Source organism: Arvicanthis niloticus, chromosome 8 (genome assembly GCF_011762505.2).
Source record: "Arvicanthis niloticus isolate mArvNil1 chromosome 8, mArvNil1.pat.X, whole genome shotgun sequence".
Lineage (NCBI taxonomy): Eukaryota > Metazoa > Chordata > Mammalia > Rodentia > Muridae > Arvicanthis > Arvicanthis niloticus.
The window spans coordinates 84,807,957-84,829,279 of record NC_047665.1 but is presented as its reverse complement, the minus strand read 5'-3'; the positions used below and the strand labels follow the sequence as shown (position 1 = coordinate 84,829,279).

Sequence of the window (21,323 nt, the reverse complement as noted above, 5' to 3'; positions counted from 1 at the left end):
TATAAGACTTAGAAGCACCCATGTGAGACACAAGGAGAATTTAATTCAGGATGGTTCTATATGCAGAGTGTTGGCACATGGCTCTTTGAATCTCAGTGCACACAAAGGCAGCTTTGATGAGCTAGGTCTGTCTAGCAGGCCTCCCTAGGAATTTATTATGACTGAAGGTATTTTATGTGACAAATGGGAATCATCTTGGTGGACTTTCACTGACATGTCCTTGCTTATCTGTGTGTAAAATCAAAGTTGGATTTCATTTTATCATTTGTCAACAGAAACTCACATGTAAGCACGATGCTCAGGCAAAAGCTTCTGTGCTTGAAGAAAATGTAGGAAGAAAGCCTGCTGGCCACAGCACAAATTCCTCAGTGAAGGCCACATCATGTTCATCTCCACAACTCCCATGTCCTCTGACATCTTCCTTCCCAAGTGTGGAAGTAACTTAGACCTGGTTCTTCTCTCAGAGTGTACCACTCTACCTGGCAAAAAGCTCCGCCCTCTAGAACACACATCCTAAGCCAATGTTAGAGGCTATGACGTGTGCTAACATATGTAAGTGCTTGTTAGTGACGCATTATGTATAAACTAGTGCCTCACGCTGTGGCTTCAATTCTTGTGAGGAATCCATGATCCTGGATGTGCAGATATACTGATCTAGCACTGCTGTTCTCATCAAAGCATGATTCCAAGTCCCCGGGAAGTGCATGGTGATGCCTGGAGGCACTATTGGTTATCATAGGCAGGGGTGTTGCAGAGTGCCAGTTATAATAGAGGACATCCCCATATCAAGGAGTTACCTCACCTCAAGTGTCAATAGGTCTAAGTTTTAGATATAGTTATCCACTGGATAAGTCTGACAAATAAACACAGTTACTATACTACAGTGGCAACTGCACACATATCCTGTTGCAGTGTGCATATATTCTTATACTATGTAAGGGTGTTTCGTTCAATAGTGGGATCTTTATATGGTAGTTGTCTTTGAGATTTTATCAGTCATATAGCAAGCCATCTTAACTCAAAATCACTCTATCAGGGTTGCATAATGACATGATTGCTCAATGATGCTCAGTGAGATATTCCTTGGATTGTATCAGTCTCATTAAGTGGCCTATGAGTCTTTGTGTGCTTTTTTTCTGGGGACAGTGAGTGTGCTGGCTGGCAGGCTTCATCTGAGAACTGCTAGGTTGCCACATCTGAAAGTTCACCAGAGGCATGTGCTGTGTCACCCAAGATCCTGTCAAGAGGCCTGAAATGTTATGGCTACTATAGTTATTCTCTTAACTGTAAAGAACTTCTAGTTAATGTAAAGTTGTTAGGATAGTGATTAAAAAGGGTAAAACGCAGATTCTAAGGTATCACGAAGGTAGCTTTTAAAGGTTGACGAACAATGTAAAGGTAGTAGAAGTTTTAAATCTTAAAGGGTTCGAGGAGAGCCACAGAATCTACAGTTCCCAGCTGTATTGAGAGCGTGCTGGCAGATTAGATGGAGGTGATGAGATATAATTAGTTTTACTTGCATGAGATGTTGGTGATCCCGAAACCTTGGTTCAGATGCTAGTATGTAAGGCAGTCACTTCCTTTACCCACTTAGGCAGCATTATTGGGTGAAGTACTTAGTACAGGATAGAGGCAGGCAGAGTGGCCTGTCCCTTCATCAAGTGCCCTACCAGCATGGTCAGACTGAAACCAGCACAAGGCAGAATTGTCAAGTGTACTGGGAATCTGGAGTATGACTGGGGGTTGGGCGGAAGATAGCACTCTAGTGTTTGGGTCATAATTGTAGCTTTAATAAAGTAGAAGTGATTGGGCATCCTGTCACCATTTTGAAAGGGAGCCCTTCGGTTTTCTTTTTATAGGAGTGGCAATAGTGGTTCTGACCCACATCCTAGACCAGAAGCCCGTGTGGCAAGGATGAGCCAATATAGGTCTTTAGAGAGGGGCATGGTGCATCCTCATGAGTAGGTCTAAAGCAAAGGCTTTCATGAAAAGGAAGAGGCAGAAACAGGCATTAATGGGTTGCACAGTAGGCATGGGGATACTGAACACTATCAGTCTCCTCTAAGAAGAGGAAGATAAACCCCCAAACTTCATATTTGTACACTAGTCACATTTTGGTTTAGATGTAAAAAGAGCAAAGTAGCGAGAGGGGCATAAAAATAATAGAAAAACCCCCAGAATTAAATAAAATATGTACATGATTTGGATTTTTATTCAAGTAACAAAATATAGGTTAAACATTTCATCTAAGTTGTTTCTAATAAACACAGTTATGATCAGGGGTATATAAGAAGTGCCTCAAGGAGAAGAAGCCTGACCATTTAGTTCATTGGACTATATATCTCCCAGCTGAGATATTAGGTTACAGCTTTTAGGATCTGATGGAAATTATTCAATTTGGATATTAGAATAGAATTTACATTTCATCTTCGTCTCATGGTTTGTTGGGGGGCAAGTTTCCCCCAAGTTAATTAAGTTTAATTACTCAGTTTTTACTGTAGGGTAATGGCAGCTTACCTGCATGGCTTTGTTAGAGTGATAACAGTACCAGTTATGGAGCCTTGCACAACCTGGGCTTGTCACAACTACCTATTGTGTGTGTGTGTGTTGGGGGGGGGGATAATATTTTTCCTATACTCCCAGTTTCTGCACCCAGAAGCCCAACAGTCTGCACTGCTTTCTGCACCTTTTTTGACTGGCTTGTTCGTTGTTGTTCGTTGTCTTGTGGAAAATGAATATAACACACCAAGCATCGAGGCCTTCATCTTGGGATGTGTCATGCTTTGAATGTTTTCTGCAGTTAGGTTCTAGAACAATGAGAAGCATGGCTAGGTTAATCCATTTCTTTCTGTACAGTGTTTTGATCTAGTTTATAACTCAGGACAGTTGCTTTGCCCACCAGTTGGCTTTGAGCCACAGGCTGTGATGCTGTAAGAATTGGGGACCACACATGAACATTTGTCACTCAAGATCATTTCTTTACTGACCTTCACGTGATCTCTTCCCTCTTCCCACCATCTCAGTATCAACTCTATTTTTTTCAAAGAACTGGGTATAGGGAAAAATCTCTCCAGAAACTGGTAGGGTCTGAGTGATTCATTATAACTACTTATCAACCAATCTACAATCTATTACACACTGGAAAGATTTTTAAAAACTGCTTCCAGCTTCTAGTCAGGCAGCCAGGCTCTAAATCCTGATCAGGGAAGCAATGCCATGACAGTCACATACTACAGGATAGGTTCCAGCCCCCCAGTTCTTTATGGATCCTTGGGGGTTGCAAAAGCATCCCATGTGCACATGGCTGTGGTTTTATCATATTGCATTCATCACCTCATTCAGGAAGACGGATTTTTATTATGCAGCAAAAGTGCAGCTTCAGGGTAAACCTTGACACAATGCAATTGTGTTATTGATTCCATCAGCTAACCCAAATACAGAAGCATAGGTAACAGATCTGAGGTAAGTTTCAAGTCCTTGTTTAAAAGCACTGCTGTCAGAAAAATACTTGGTTATGGAGTTATCACAAATGGCCACCTGTAGAAAACAAGTTTGTCATTGTCAATGAAAGGTATAGGGTTAGACTCAGACTGCAGAGGAATTCCTGACCTTGACTAAATTATAAAACCAGACTTTCAATAGCTTGGAAGGAATTGTCTCAGCAGCTCTTGATGCTGAGTATTGGTCTTGGCTATATCAGCATCCATGGGCATTTAGTTAGTAGCTAATAAGTGAAGGTAAATGGACATAGACCAATTGAGCTCTGGCAGTTCATTCATTAGCATCTCACAGCAGTCTCTAAGAGAACACAGCTGGAATCTGGATTGAATTGTGTGGGAAGGCTCTTCTTACTGAACTACTTTTCATAGGGTTTTCCTGAAACTTTCCCCCTTCTGTAGGACATCAAGCACACAGAACTGGTACCTGCTCCAACAGAAGTCTTTCGTTGATGCAAAACTATATCACCTTGTGAGACGAAGCTTCTATATTTGTATCAAAAATTATGTGTGCCCCAACAAGAGAAGAATGAGTGATAAAACAAAAGATACAGGAAAGGGGGAGATTCCTGAGGATGGAAGATTCCAGAGACCTCAGCAAGGAAAAGAGGCTTGACTTTTTGATGTTAGCTAGAGCAGGATTTCAATAGGAATTGATAACAGGGGCTGGAGGAAAACATGTATGTATCAAGAAGGTGAAAAACATGGCTTGCATTTGTGGATAGCAAAGAATTAAGACACATTGAAACCCTACTTTTATGCTGAAATTGATTGAAGAAACTGGTAAAAGATTTTAAGGTACCTTTGCAAGGTAGGCTCATGCTGGAGTAAAGTTCTGATTTCATCTCAGTATTCCCAAAGATGCAATAAAATTTATTTACTGCTCTTCTTAATTTAGTGCTACTGTCTGGGGTAGATTTTTATAGGGTGACCATGTACTCAGACTTTCTCTAAACTCCATCCCACTGGCCAGCCACACAGTAGAGAGAAAAGTGAAAGACAAGAGATTATGGGAGGAAGTTTTGTTAATCAGGCCTATAAATGTTTTATATTATTTTCATTGATTAAAAAATCAGCCAGGTGACCATGTCTTTTCTAGGGGTTCTGGAGATGTTTGTTGAGAGCCAAAGGAAGCAGGGTTTGGTGGATGTGTGACTTCTACATTGCCTTTTGATTAGAAGAGGTTGAACTTGGCACTGTATTGAATGGGAGCCATCCCCAGCCTTAGCGAGGATGAGAGTGTGCTAACTGGTAATGAATGTTCCATAAAGATACGGAGTCTTTTATTATTTTTATAGCTATAACCTGAGCTTATATATGGTAGTCTTAAACAAGTCTATGGTACAATGATGGAATGATGGGTAGCTCCTGAAGAGGAGTTCTTTATGTATGAATCTATCTAGGGTGGGTGAATACGAGGGAGTCAAAGTCAAGGAAACAAAATTGAGCTAAACATTATGGAGAGAGAGAGAGAGAGAGAGAGAGAGAGAGAGAGAGAGAGAGAGAGAGAGAGAGAGAGGGAGACAGAGAGAGAGACACAGAGAGAGACAGAGAGAGAGAGACAGAGAGAGAGAGACAGAGAGAGACAGAGAGAGACAGAGAGAGACAGAGACAGAGAGACCTAAATTAGAGTTCTCCAACAGTTTCTTCCCCTTGCAGCTCAGGAAAACTGGCAGAAAAAAGGGAGGGAGAGTTATAGGCGATAGAGAGGCTGAGAACACCAGGAGAACGTGACCCATAGACTCAACTTAACAGGCCTCATAGGAGCTCACAAAGACTGAGGCGGCAATAATGGAGCCTGCATGGGTCTGAGCTAGGTCCTCTATGTATGTTATTGTTAGTTTGGTGTTCTTTGAGACACCATAACAGTAGGAGTAGGGGGCATGTGTCTCTGACTCTTTTGTCTGATCTTGGACCCTTTTCCTCCTACTGAGCTGCCTCACCCAGTCCTGATATGAGGGTTTATGCCTTCTTGTATCTTGTTCTGCTGTAGTCAGTTGATATCCCGTGGAGGCCTGATCTTTTTTGACAGGCAATAGAGAAGTATATCTGGGGGAGAGGGAAAGTGTGTGTGTGGGAACTAGGTGTAGAACAGTAAGGGGAAATTGAAGTCTGGATGTACTGTAAACAAACAATATATTATCATAGCATATGTTCATTTTAGAAATGTTTACTTCTGCTGTTTTAACCCAGTTAGTGTATTGCTTAACCACAAGTTTTAGTTCCACCAGAATATCCTCTGAGCTGAAACTGTAGAAACAGGTTGTGAGCTACAACTGTGTTCCTAGTAAGGGCTGGCACTTTCTTTGGAGGTAGTAACTGGAATCAGCCTGGGGACTTGGGCTATGCCATAGGACTGCAACCCAAACAAAATAAAACTTGACTAAGCCAGCAAACCCAGACAGGAGTTCAAGTTACTTTAACAGACTCTAGGGAGACACAAAGTGCAGTTGTATTAGCTATGCAAAATTTGCTCTTTGACCTTACAGCAAGGGAATTTACCGGTGCACACATAATCTTCTGCCAGCATTGCAAAGTGTTGGACACGTTAACTTTTAGCAATTATGCAATAGTTTAAAACTTTTAATTTTAAAATATACTTTAAAAATAGATGCTTGATCCAAGAAGAACAGAGGATATCAATGAAAAGACTGTGCTGTCTGCGCACTGAAGGGAGGCCAGCACATAGACAGCCTTGTGCAGCCAGAAAGTTAGAGTTTAAGAAATTACTCACAGATGAATTTCTTAGAAATCAAAAGGAAAGGTCAGTACTGTCCTATCCTCCCTTTGGACATAACCTCTGTGTCTTATGCATAAGCTGGGGCCATGTCAGGGGCTTGCCCAGAATCATGTTACCCACCTCTGAGGTCTGATGACAGATTTCTAAGTTCAGCTTTATGCAGAGTTGAGAGAGAATTCTCAGAACAAGCTACAGCTCTTGGGAGATTTTTTAATGATTCTTGGTCTGGAAATAATATAAAAACAGGAGTGTATTTTTGTGTGTTTTTTTCTTTTAATGTTTTGTATTGGTTTAGGGAACAACCCAACATTAAAGAAGCTTAAAATAACAAATCCTTAAGAAGGCTTAACGTGGCTTCTCTTATTATTTTTTTCACCAAACAAACAAACAAACAAACAGTAATAATAAGAATGACTGGAACAATTAGGGAACACAGAAACAAAGGACAGAAGGGATAGGGTGGGAAGAGGTCACTGCAAAAGGATCCCCACATCCAAAGCTAATAATGCCTTCTACTCATGCAGACAGGTCTAGGGAGGGTAAGAGGAAATGCTGGCAACTTAGTCTTCTCCTCAAAGGACCAGGGCTCTTTGAGGCCTCCATTTGTCTTTTGCCAAGGCCTCTTGAGATATGAACATTCCATCTGAGGCAACAGGGAGCTCTAAGTACATTAGTTAGTTCTCTAGCTCAAAACCAAGAGAACCCAGTCTCAGGGAGTAGAGGAAGTTCTGAGTAAGTGAAGTTCTGGGAGAATGTCCAGGACATGGCCATGCCAAGGACCCCAGAGCCTCAGAGCCATTGAGGAATGGCAAAGTGTTACCCCTACCTCCACTTGTAGGGGTGGGATGGTGTTGAGGTTTATTAGAAATTAGCAAAGCCTTCCCTCCTTGTTTGTCTGAGGGTATTAATAGTGTATGCAGAAAATGTCTATTGTGGCCTTCTGCCCTGGAATTTTTATGGCCTGAAGATTGCTCCTCTACAGAGACTGTTCCTACTGAGACTAGTCAAACTTGTTTGCTTGATCCAGCTGTATACCACAAACCTGCCTCCTTGTTTATGTATAATGACTCCATCTCCCTGTTTAGCTATATGCAGTAACCCCACTTGCCTTCTCAACTGTAAAATAAACACATCGTTCTTCTAGAACCTAGATAACCTGGTTCCAGCTTTCCTATGTCAGGATGTTCATTTATCTACCATTTCTTCATTTCTTCATCACCCCTGTCTAAGATCTGTCTTAGAGGCCAAGCAAAGGACTTGGTACCTGTTGATCTAGTTACCAAACTTACTTAATGTCCAAAAAATAAGACTTTATTCATAAAGTTCATTTAGGGATTTGTATTGCATTAGGACTGTCTGAATGCCAGCCTTGTGGATCTGTAGATGTGAACTAACTGGAAAGCACTTTATTTTTTCATGTTCCAACTTTCTGAACATTCAGTTATAGCTCACTGAGAGACCATGATCCAGAGTGATGGGAGGAGTCTACATCTCTGCCTTCCAGAAGAAATATAGCGACTGATAGGCAGAGAAATGGGGAGGGCTGTGGGTCAAGAAGACGAGAAAGAGTGTCAGGGATAAGGAAGGGGTTCTTGGGATCGAAGGATGAAATACACACAATATCCAAAGCTTTCAAAACTTCCACTATAGACCTCAGATCTGCCAGCCTTCCTGTATCAGCCATTACAACCTTATAAGCATTAGTGAAACCAGATTTTAGAGTGTTCATCAAGTGGTGAAACGATCCTCCTGCACACTGACTTCCAGAGTCTCCACCTTTAGCAGGTCCTCTGGTCACACTCTCTTTGGGCCATCTTCCAACATCTGAAAGCTAAGGCTGGTGGTGGACACTTACTGCAGGAAGATGTCTGCAGAGAGATGGGATCAGAGAGATTTTGAAAAATCTCATAAATTAGGACCCCTTTGCTTAGTTAGGGGATGGGTGACAAGAGGCAGTAACCATCAGAACAGTTCCCATATCCTGAACTCACTTGCACTGGTGGCTTGTTTTTTTTTTTTTTTTTTTTTGTTTGTTTGTTTGTTTGTTTTTGTTTTTGTTATCTTTGTTTTACGCTTCTTTACTTTAAACTGAATTTCATATCCTAGAAAACAGAGATGGTTGGTTACCCTAATTGTATGCCAAAGCAAGGTTTGAGAAAGGAAATGATGAAGACAAGTGTGTGGGGTCTTGGGAAGGATGCTGCCTGCAACTATATAGCCGAGGGTCATCATTTCATAGCTGCGATCTGTAAAGCCTACAGGAAAGATTGAAAGAGATGCTTGGGGGGGAAATCCCAGGCTCACACTGAACAGTCAGTACAGGGACCGAATCCTAAAGAAAGGCCTTGGGTTTGTTCTTGACATCTTAGTTGTATCATCTATGTTCACTGACTTTTCTAAATATGCTTTTTTTTCTCTCTCTTTTCTTAGGGAGGCAGGACACAGTGCGTGAGAGAAGTCTGTCCCATTCTCTCTTGTCCCCAGCACCTTAGTCACACACCCTCAGGACAGTGCTGCCCCAAATGCTTGGGTGAGTGACAGTTTTCAGGTTGAAGAACAATGTCATTCCTTCTCTAGGCTTTTGCCAAGTGTATGTGTATGTTGTATGTGTATGCCAAGTGTATGTGACCTGGTAGAGACGACTGCTCCTTCTAACTGTGTGAATAAGCCTTGGCTTTATTTGATGCTCTGCTCAGAAGCTGCTCTTCCACCACTGGCTTCCATCGTTTCTAGAGCATGGCGTGCAGCTACAACCTGGCTAGTGTCTGGCAGGTTGACAATGGTGTTGAAGAGTCTAGCTAGACACATGACTGTTAGGAGCATGTAGTAAAGGCATCCTGAAGTAAATGTATAAAAGACTGAAGGCTGACACTACCTGAGAGCCAAAAGCACCCAGAAGAATAAGATGCCAGGAAGTGAGAAGCTTGGAATGAAGAGCAGTTGATGCATGATGGGAAGGGAGTATCTGTTATCACATTGAGCCTTTACCATAGATCAGGTACTGCACATAGTTTATATGGTTTTTATCGTTGAATCTTCTGGAGATGCTGCAAGACATAGCTACTGAAATCAGATCTCTTACACGCCACACAGGCACACTTACTAATTTTAATCCTCTTAGAAGAAGGTATTTCTCTAATCTGAAGGGATGCTTAGGGAACCTGGTCACCTCTGGCTTGAATTTTGCTGAATGGTTCTCTGGATCTCTGTATTATTTTGTTATGGTTTCAGGCATTGCTTTCTCCTATTACTGCCTCCAGCAATCTTTGTATCCTAGGGTACAATTGAATCTGCTCGGGGAGCACATTTCACTGAAGGTTTGCAGCCAGCAAGTCGGGTTGTTTTGCAGAGGTGTAGAATGAATATCCCAAAATGGAACTCTAAGCTTCCTAGCTCTCAGAAGGCCTTAATTGTTTTGTCTTTGGGAGATTTTCACTGATTGTCTTTTTGATTTGGCTTCAGCCCCTGGCCCACTCAACCTTTACCCCCTTTGGAGCTCTCTCCTCTCATCCACAGTTTGCTTTTTCTGACTTATTTCCTCCCTTCACAGATTACCACACCTTCAGTTTATCTTCTTTCTACAACCAAACTGCCAAATAAAGGCATTTGTTACACTGTTTTCTCCTCTTTTCAGGAATCCTACTGCAATTTCATCTAACAATGCCTGACTTTCTATTTCATGCACGAACACATACTTTTAAGCAAATATGGCACAAATAGAAAAACAAGAGAGACTTGCTAAATGCACTGGGTTAAAGACATTTTCATATACTTGTGCTTCACTCATTGTCTGGCCACATGTGCTGCCCTGAATTGAAACCAGTGTCATAGATTGCTGCCAAGCTGAGGGCATGGTGCAGCCCATGCCAGCTAAATGGGAGCTCATCAAAGAGGAAGAGGTGATTGGACATGGCCTTGTAGATAAATGGCACTGATTAAAGCTTTGAAGCAAATGCTGTTGGTGTGCTGAGTCTAGTCAGAAGTTTCTCACATGAGCAATGGCTGTTGTGTTTGGTACACATTTTACTGCTTACTTGTGTTTTTAGGATAGACCACAAAAAGAACAGCAAACTTTGGGAAATGTAAAGATCATAATTCTGCCAAGTGAGACCTTTTTTAAACTTGTGCTAAACCAGAGCGGAATGATACAGAAATGGCTTAAATCAAGCTGTCCAGCCAGCCTCTGAACCACTCCCTAGGATGTTTTGTGTTGCGCCATGATGACTATGGGATTAAAGGGAGATTTTGTGTTCTTTTCTGGTGAGAAGAACCATAACCTCTCAACAACAAAAGCAACAAAACAGATAAAGGCAAACACCAGGAAACTTTCTGGTTGCTGAAGACTGAATGAAATTCCACTTCTGGCTGCTTGGATACTGACTTGCTCTTAGATTTCTCTCTTGACCAGGATGCCTGCATATGGATTACCTCTGCCACTTGAATTGCAGAATTTCCTTCCTCATTCTCAATGGGGCATCTCATCAAAGATCAGGATACACAGAGCAGTCAGTACCCAAGACACCTTTTCTTATAGCATAGCCCAGGATAAAACTGAAATTACATCACCACTAACATCTAATAGTTATCATCTGCCATCTGCTGGGAGCTTTGATAAGAGACAGGCACTTTGCTAAGATTTATATGTATAATTCTAGGTATAATTTGCATTTTGTGGAGGGTAATTTAAGGCAGTGGTCACATCTAATTTAGGAAATAACTTGTAATGCCTGTTCAGGAATCAATCAATTCATAGATCCTTCCATCGTGTATGCTCTGCTCACTCAGCAATCTACCCATTGAGGGAATAGTATTGAGTAGAATAATAACAGTAAGCAAATGGCTGTGCAGTGATTGAAAAGTGCCATGTATCCTAAAAGATGGAAGGACCTCTGGTGAGGAAATGTAGACTCCAGCCATGAATAAGAGGTATGGTAATTGATGTATAAGGAGGATTCCACATAGAGACGATATATAATATTATTTATTTTTGAGGAAGAGTCTTGCCATGTAGCCCAGGCTGGTCCTGAACTTGTGTTCTTCCTGTCTCTGCCTCCCAAGTACTAGGACTATACGTGTGTATTACCATGCTCAGCTCTTCATAGGGCTTTGAATCTAGTTTTAAATTTTTATGAGTTATTTAAGAACACTGTGCCGTATATTTTGTTCCTATTCAGCCACCTTCTCCAGCTCTTCCCAGACCAAATCTCATCTTCTCCACACACTCAATTTCATGTCCAAACCAAACCAAAACAAAATGAGAAAAAAAAAAACAAAATAAAACCCAAAATATTCTTGGATGTGTGGTTATACTCTTAGAGAAAACCAACTCTCCTCCCAGCAGCTAACAAATCACAATAAGTCCTCAGCTTAGGGTGGGATTTTACATCCAACTGCCACTTCCATGCTGAAACTGTGTGTGGCATGGGCTTGCACAGGTCTTGTGTATGCTGTCACACCTGCTGAGAACTCATTGGCAACTTCCTGACATCCCATGAGACACTATTTCCCTATAGTCACCCACCCCCTGCTTTTTAGACTTTATCTGTCCCCTCTTCTGAAACGAACTCCGAGCCTTGGGAGGAGGAGTATAGTATACATGTCTCACTCACAGCTGAGCATCCTGTAGTCTTCCTAGTTTCTGGGCTTTGGCTGGTGTGGGTCTCTGTTAATTGTTATCTACTGCAGATAGAAATTTCCCTGAGGAGGGTTGTCTGATGCATTGATGTATAGGCATAATGATTGCTCATTAGAAGTCTACTTAACACCTTTTAGCAAAATAATAATAATATAAATATATATATAATAGTATAAATATATATAATATAAATATAAATACAAAAATAATAATAGTAAACAGGCCTGTGACCTGTCTATCCATGAGTTTTTGGCTTCATAATGGTGCTAGTTATGAAGTTCATCTTGTAGAATGTCACAAAAATTGAGTCAGAATGTGGTTGGTTACTCCCCCAATGTCCATAACAATATTGCTCCAGTGGGCATGTCTTGCCAGGCCAGTCATTAATGTAGTTTGCCATCTTCACAGCTGGGTAAGAGTAATGATGAGATTTCTCCTCTGGTAATGTATATAGCACCTTCCAGCACAAAGCTAACAAGGAAGAACAGAACTTCCAAGTCAGCACTAGCTTGCATTTTCATGTTTCATGACTCAAGGCTATAGTGATGTCTTCAACAATTGCCCTCAAGTTCTAGAGGGGAACCAGGAACACTGGCAATAACTAGCCTGTGCTGCTTAGGTGTGGGCTGTAGGCCTGAGATACCAGCAGCCAACAACTTCATAGTAAGTAACTCATTCTTGGCAATGTGTTTGTTTTTTTTTTTTAATTTTATTAGTCTTTAGTATATAATAGAGGTATTATTTTTTTGGTAATAGGATAAATCCTCTCACTCATGTGTGTGTGTGTGTGTGTGTGTGTGTGTGTGTGTGTGTGTGTGTGAGTGAGTGAGAGAGAGAGAGAGAGAGAGAGAGAGAGAGAGAGAGAGAGGTAGATTTCCATATGACTTTTTCAACATAATTTTGTTCTATTAATTCCTCCCCATAGTTACTGCCCCCCCCCTCCACTACTCCAATTTAACCCTTTCCTTTCCATTATTTCCTTTTAATGCTTTGAACACATCAGTATAAGTTTGTACCAATGTGTTCTGTGTCTATCCACTTGAAAGTCCCACACTATGGCTCTTTAGTAATCCTTAAAAATGCTATGTCCTTCCACTTGGGATATAAGTATTGGAAGACTCAAAGCTAGTGTGAAGCTATGAGAGAAAGTAGGGGACCTTTGACTTTCTGGGTCTGGGTTACCTTATTGAGAATGAGACTTTCCAGCTTCATCCATTTGCTTAAAAATTTCATTTTGTTAACAACTGAATAGTATTCCACTGTGTAAATATCCCACATTTTCTATATCCATTTATTAGTTGGTGCACTAACGAATGGGTAGCCTATCTCCTTTCTATGGCCATTATGAACAGAGTAGTAATGACTATGAATGAGCAAGTATTGTTATATTAGGATAAGAATTACTTTTGGAATATACTTGAGTTGACCATTTGATAGATCTGTTTTCAGCTTTTTGAGGAACTTCCAAACTTATTTGCATAATAGATGCAGCAGCTTGCATTTCCACCAGCAGTGAGTAACTGTTCCTCTTTGCTTACAGCCAAGTCAGAATTTGTCCCTGTTGTTATTATTATTATTATTATTATTATTATTATTATTATTATTATTATTATTATTTTGTTGCTGCTGTTGTTTGCTTGCTTGAACTTAGTCACTCTGGCTGAGATAGGATGGAATATAAAAAAAGTTTAAATTTGTGTTTCTCACTGGCTAAAGATTTTGAACATTTTAAAACATATTTCTTAACCTTTCATATATCATCGCTTGAGAACTTTCTGTTTAGTTCCATTCTCCATTTTTTAGTTGAGTTGTTTGGTTCTTGATGTTAATTATATCTTTGAGTTATTTGTATCTTGTAGATACTAATTCTTTGTCAAATACATAGCTGGAAAAGATTTCTTCCCATTCTTTGGGATGCCTCTTCCCACTAGTGATGGTATCTGTTGGATATCACCAACAATAGAAATGACAGAAAGTATACAAACTTACAAAAGCTAAGTAACTGAAATTGAGTGGTGGAAAAAATCTAAAGGGAAGGTTAAAATTTTCTAGAATTGAATGAAAACACAAATAAAGTACTGGAATCTACAGGAATTGATTGATTGATTGATTGTAATTGTCTGACTGTGGACATGTTTGTGCTCAGTTGTAAAATTCTTGAGGTACATATATAGTATGGGTATAATTATAAAACTACTTCACAGAAGCAGAGTTTTCCTTTGCTTCTCAAGGGTAGAAATATACCTCTGATGGACTGATAGAATAATGTTCAATTAGTGAAAAATTACTAACATCGTTGCTGTACTAAATATTTTTAAAACTTGTTTGATATTTTTCTTATACTACAGTGTTCTAAAACTAACATGTGCCTTGGCAGAAGTAATTATAATGGTCAATCCATGTGATTCAGCTAATGGCTTTTTTTCCCTCCCTCCCTCCCTCCCTCCCTCCCTCCCTCCCTCCCCTCCCTCCCTCCCTCCCTCCTTCCCTCCCTCCCTCCTCTTTTCTTTCTTTCTTTCTTTCTTTCTTTCTTTCTTTCTTTCTTTCTTTCTTTCTCTTTTCTGAGACAGGGTTTTTCTGTCTATCTCTGGCTATCATGGAAACTCACTGTATAGACCTGAATTCAGAGATCTGCCTATCTCTGCCTCTTCAGGACTGGGACAAAGACATGCACCACTACCACCTGGCCCAGCTACTGGTTTTCTGATGCTCTATAATAACATCAGAGGGTTTCTTAGCAGAATACTTGGGGAGGGGATTGACTTACATGTTGCTGGAAGTTAAAGAGTCTCAAGATGTGGTTGGGAACACGAGAATTACATGTGTTGGTTAGGATATTAATAATGGCAATAAGCTAGGGAGATATCTCAATGGGTAACAGTGCTTGTTATACAAGTATGAAGACAATCATTCAAATCCTCAGAGCCCAAGTGGTAAGTAGACTGACTTGTGGTTAGTTTGTAATCCCATCTTGTGGGAGTAGAGACAGGGATCACTAGAAATGGCTTTCTACACGAGCCCAATCATTGAGTTTTGAATATGAGTGAGAACATGCCATAAAATAGAGATAACTAAAAAAAGACACCTGATGTCAGCCCAGGGCACCCAAACATGCATGAACATACACATTCACACACACAGGCACACACACACACACACACCTACATCTACACATGTGCAGTATGCAGATATACTCATCCATAACACACTCATGCTCACTACACACACTTATACAAGCCAAGAAAGCATAATGACTATGCTAAATTTTATCTAATCATGGGATATTTTGGGGTTTTATACTTTACCATTACATATAGATGTTGTGACAAGGGACAGTGGTTGTTGATGCCATGTTATGAGTGAAATCAGAGAGCCCAGAGTGATCACACCCAAGGTCATGAAGGAGTCTATGAGATCCAAAGCATAGCTCACTGTTGTCTTCTGATGTCTGGCCAGTGTTTTTCTCATGATGAGACCCAGTTGATTTAGAGCTGGGTTTGCTCTGAATTCTTGACCTTTCATAGAAGAAAAAAGTTTTTCTTACCTCCTATTAGTTTTATTTTCAACAACTGTGATTGTAAGAACAGCATTTAATATGTCTGTGGACATTCTGAACCTACTGATAAAGATTCCATCAGGCCTACTAGTGCTGAATGTTAATCTTCCGTAAAAAGAAAGAGGAATGTGGCTATAAATTTGTTCAGTGAACATGAATTATTGGTTTTTAACTCAGTCTTTAATTAAAGTAACATTTCAGAGATGGTTGCGCGTTGTCTTGCTAGTAGAAGCTCCAGTGGTGAAAGGAATAAATCAAACCATATTCTCTTTCTGGGAATGCGTTGGCTCCTCCCTCACCAGTCCAGGCTTCACAAAAGCTGGATATGGAATTAGAGTCACCCTTATGTCACTTGAATTAAGTTTCCCTCTTCTTTCCAGATCTCATATGTAAACCTATTTAGACCATAATAATAAAATCTTAACTGGGTAACTTTCAAACAGCAGAAATGCATTTGTAGAGCCTGGGAAGTCCAAGAACAAGGTTTCTACATATTCTTTGAGTGTTTTATTTATAGCTCACTGGTGTTCCTCTTGGTGTTTTTCAAATCATGGGAGTAACAGGGATGTTTCTGTGGTCTGTTCCATAAGGACATCTTAGTGGGAATTCTGCCCTGTGAGCTAATCACCTTTCAAAGTCCTCGCCTGCTAATATTATTGCTTGGTCGTTAGATTTCAGTGTCTTACTTTTGTGGGAACACAATCATTCAGACTATAACAGATGCCACTTCATGATAACCATTAGGATATCTCAATTGTTTTCTAACTGCAGCCTGCCTCTCACTGATGCCACATTGGGAGGGGGATATCACTTGTTTAAGATACAGAAGAATTAGATCCAGTGTCTAGAATTTACCATGTTTTGCTGAAGTGAATCTAACTCCATGTAAGCTTCACAAGGCAGCTTATAGCCACTGTGGTAAGCAGATAGTAACAGTTCATCGAATCTGCAAAGTTCATTGCGGAATTAAACTTTTATACAATGATTTTTTTACGTTGGTAATTTTTAGGGGCCTTCTGGTATACCTGACCCAAGGCTCCAGTTTTGAATGTCACACTTACCTGGTTTTGTGAGATTGTTCCACAGCCCTGTGATATAATTTTATTACCAATGACAAGATGGCAAAAATGGGACATGCCTGGTTTCTGTTTTTGTTGTTGTTTTGTTGTTTTTTTGTTTGTTTGTTTTTGTTTTTGTTTTAACAACATTGTGCTTACTCTTGCTTCCCTATAGGTCAAAGGAAAGTATTTGACCTTCCTTTTGGGAGCTGCCTGTTTCGCAGTGATGTTTATGACAATGGAGCCTCATTTGTCTATGATAACTGCACAGTATGCACCTGCAAGGTAAGGGGGCTCTCAGGGCTGTGGCACCACCCAATGGGTTTAGATTCCAGTTTTACTGTAGGCAAATTCGATAGTATTTTGCTAGTCAGAAGGATCCATTGCTGGTGGCATCTGAAGAATATAATCTTGCTCAAGTTTACAGAGAAGATCTGGAAGCCATCCTAAGAATTCTCTACAGTCAAATACAGATGGCTATGTTCTAGGGATCTACCTATTTGAGATGAATTCTGTAGCACACCTGGTAGTGAAAATAGCTTTAATTGTATTCAAGAGAAGACAAAGACCTGGTTTTATAGTTCACTACAGAGATAAAAACTGGTCAATTTCAAAGCCCATGGAAACTTTCATGAGGTGATGCCTACATCCCATGGTGTGCATGATCCTGTGTTACACATACAACTCCTGCTATATACACTGCGTTATATAACTACACAGAGCATCATTTTGTGAACCTGGTCTCCATGCACACGATGTCACATCCACACCGAAATTTCACAGGCTGAAGTTTTCTCTGGAAAGCTGAAGCTGAGCCTTTATTGAAACATGTCGCCTTCATGATTCTCCTGCTTGAGGGATAGCCTATTTGCCCACAAATGCTAGCCAATTATGCTATCATTTACATCATTTTTGGTTTTCAGGAAATCTAGGGCTTTGAGACATAATCAGGCACTGTGTCCCAGTCTTCCGGCAATAGAATGAATACTATTCCTGAAATTGTCAGGGGCTTATCATAATATGAGCTCATAGACATTTTTGAGAAAGTCGATACTTGATGAGTCAGGTATGTCTTAATTATTATTCTATTCCTGTGAAGAGACACCACAAACAAGATGACTTTTATAAAAAAAAAAAAAACATTTAATTTCATACTTCCTTAGTTTCAAAATGTTAGTCCACTATCACCATGGAGGAAAGCAGATTGGCATGGCGCTGGAGTGGTAGCTGAGATCTTTGCATCTTGATCTATAGGCAGCATAAAAAAAGAGAGAGAGATATGGAGAGAGAGGAGAGAGAGAGAGAGAGAGAGAGAGAGAGAGAGAGAGAGAGAGACTAAGCCTGGCAGAACTTTTTAAACCTCAAAACTCACCCCCCAGTGACACACTTCCTCCAACAATAGCACGCCCCCTCATACTTCTAATTTTTCTCAAAACAGTTCATCAACACAGGACTAACACACAGAAATATATGAGTCTGGAGGGGGCATTTTTATTTAAACTACCACAGATGGGATTTGTTATATCAATACCCCCTTTCTGTTTGTATTGAGTAGCTTCCCTCTCTAACAGACTCACTCAAAGTTCTTGATTTCTAAGGCAGGTCTGGGAAACCCAAACAAGCTCTATTATATTAGAAAAGTGAAGAAGGGCAGGGAGGAGGGAATCTGTTGGCCCCATATTGACTCTGGAATTTCTTTCCCACTGAGGAAGTATGCTGGGATCTTGAGCATAAAGTTAGAGGCCAGTAGAAGCAAGTCTTGGAGTGTGGCACACCCTCATCTGCTACAGATATTAGTCACGAGGCATGTTTTGAACTTGATGGAAAGCTTTTTGTATGACATTAAAGCATGGTGCTAGGAGAGTATGGCTTAGAGCCACTGTGGGTTCTTGATGGAGGGCTGAGAAGACTGTGTAGGAGAGGTTAAAGTCATTTTTAATTTTTAGTCTGCCTTGTCTTTGGGTCTCTAGGATTCTACAATGGTTTGTAAAAAGAAGTGCTCCCACCCTGGTGTCTGTAATAGTAATGAGGATGTCTGTTGTGAAGAGTGTCTCCTACGGGTGCCCCCTGAAGATGTCAAAGTGTGCAAGTTTGGTAGCAAGATCTTCAGGGTATGTATGAGATAAGCCTTCAGTGCCATGAGCCTGTGGGAGCCATATTACTATAATGACATTATGGCCATAATGCAGATTAGAATTTTACATAATTTATACATTTAAAACCACACATGTATATTTAATATGTTAATTTACAAATAATATATATATATATATATATATATATATATATATATATATATATCTTTCTACATGTGATTAGCCAGTGCCTGAGGCTTAGCTGAGCATGCCAAATTGTTGGTGTAGTTATAGTGCCCAAATGACCTAGGGCATACCATTTACTTGGGGATGCTAAGTACACCTTGTCAAGATCATGACCATGGCAAGATCCCGATGGATCTAAAACTTGGTGCTATCAGCAGCATTTCATAAATTTCTTTTTTAAAAAGGCTCAATTGGTCGGTGTTCAGATGCTGATGTTTGCCATGTAAGTGACCAGTATAAGTTTGAGAGACCAACTCCAGGTACTCAAAGTCTTGCTGACTGGCCTTCCAATAGTGCCTGTCATGTGCTCTATGTTGTTTTATAGCGATCTTAAGTGGAAAGCTGTATAGTAACTATTTGGCTTCAGGAAGCTGGTGTTGGCTTTGGTCAGTCTATCTGCCCTCTCATATCTGCTATGGTTTCCTTAAAGATGACAGAGACTTTATACCAAAGACATGCTTGATGGTACCCATGAGCACCTGGACTCTTAATGCCATGTCAGATGTGGAAGCTCCCTCAGGATTCCTATCCACTGACATGATTGGAGAGAGGTCTACATTCTTATGAACCCTGCAAGAAAGAAGAAAATGTATTATTCCCATATGGAGAGGGAGATACAGCAAGTTTTCAGAGACATTTATGTAAATTACTCTTTACTCAAAGCCACCATTTGGGCCCAGAGCGCAAACTCCTCTCATTATAATGCTTTGGACAAGATACTTTCAAGCCACTTTCTAAAAAGATTTTTTTTTTTAGCAACCGAGATTTAAAGTATTTTACAGAGATTGTGAGCTCTGGGAATATTTGCACATAGAACATTTATAAGTTCGATGCCCTTATAGACAGAATCAGTTAGTTCTCTCTCACCTGAAAGGTAGCATGGGGTTTGCAGTCCTGAACATATCTTCAAAATTTGAGAAAGGACAGGATGCACAAAAGATCTTGAATCTGTGAGCCCAGGAAGGATCTTTCTCCTTGTCTTTATAGCTAACTCTGTTGTCGGATCTTTCAAACTTCAGTACAGGTATGTTCCTGCTTGCTATGTTCTAGGTGAGAACTGACTGCACATTATACATCTGAGGAGTCCAATGCATTCATTAAGTACCTTTCTATCCAAGCAAGAGTCTAGCTTGTGTCTCCAAGTGCTATACTACATTTTGGGAGGAGAGTGCTAGCCAAGAAGTATGCAAGCAAGAGTCTTGTCTCTAGGACTTGTCTGTCTGAGATTTGTGTGTTCATGGGTGCTCACCAGGTGTCTGCCTGGCCACGGAGAATTATTTGAATAACTTCCATTCTCTTTATATCCTGGGTGGCTCGGTGGCGTGGCACAGGTGGCTTACATCACTCGATCTAAGCATCTCAATTAGCTGTGGTGCCTGATATAGCAAATATTTCAATTCCATTAATCAGAGGAAAGTTAGGATTTGTTCATGCATCCTGTATAAAAATTCATACTTCCTTGTCCTCTGGGGTGAAAGCAAAAACACATGAGTACATGAGGGGCAAGATGCCTCAGAGTCACCTGACTTAGGCAGCTTAGGTATGCTCTCCTCAATGGAGAAACCATAAACCGAACTTACTCAGCTCTACCTGTAGTAGAATTCTGTGCTGTGTCCTGCAGGATGGAGAGATGTGGTCCTCAGTCAACTGCAGCATCTGTGCTTGTGTGAAGGGGAAGACAGAGTGTCGCAAGAAGCAGTGTGTTCCTGTTAGCAGCTGCCCACAGGTATGTAGGGAATTTGGCTTTATTTTTCTTTGTCACCTGGGGAAATGCACTGCACATGCCACATTCTAAAAGACAACCAGGAATTCCCAAAGCTTACATATATACCCCAGTAGCTGAAGTCCCTTGTTCAGCTCCTTGATTCTGTCTTGCTACCCCTACGTGGAATCCAGCTTTGTGTGACAAAACTCTTGTCCCGCTCTTCCCGCTATCTTCCTGCTCTTTATTGACATCTCTTAAACCTTTGTGAACACTTCTCCACCTTTCTTGCCTAGACCTTGTTTTCTATCGTTGGGTTTTCAATTTAACATCAAAGAGAAGCACATTTTGCTTCTCTTTCCTTTCTCCCAACTCTCAGCTTTCCTCTCGTAGACATGGTAGTATGTGGTTGTTTAACAGTAACTTCCCAAGGAGTAGTTCCTTGTGTAGCAGAAGCCCCAACTCCTCTGGAGAAAATTCCTCTGTAGCCCTGGCCTCCATTGTAGCCCCACATGGAAACATCATCCTTATGGAAATACCTCTTTTCAAAACCCCACAGCCCAGACTTGAATAAAGCCACCATTATCTTCTGAAGCATGGGCTCCATTGAATTCACCTCAGCAACTTGAACCCTTTCACGGCTTTGTACATTTTGAGAAAATGTCAAACCTATTTAGTACCTTCCCGTGAATGAAGAAAACATAGCCATATATTCAGACGACGTCCTCTACTCTCCGTTATAGAAAGCTTTTAATTTTATTCACATCTGCTATTATTATAAACAAAAAGTTGCTGTTTTTACTTGAGTGCCAAA

The 21,323-nt window shown here is 40.5% G+C and overlaps 1 protein-coding gene across 1 annotated transcript in view; it reads left to right on the top strand.

The window, feature by feature from the left end:
* Bmper (BMP binding endothelial regulator) overlaps window positions 1-21,323 on the top strand; it is a 230,661-nt gene that overhangs the window by 116,964 nt on the left and 92,374 nt on the right. Inside the window, exons 7-10 of the mRNA XM_076938811.1 lie at window positions 8,668-8,767; window positions 16,662-16,771; window positions 18,457-18,597; window positions 20,429-20,533. Of these exons, the coding sequence (XP_076794926.1) occupies window positions 8,668-8,767; window positions 16,662-16,771; window positions 18,457-18,597; window positions 20,429-20,533 (456 nt within the window). The remainder of the gene's footprint in view (window positions 1-8,667; window positions 8,768-16,661; window positions 16,772-18,456; window positions 18,598-20,428; window positions 20,534-21,323) is intronic.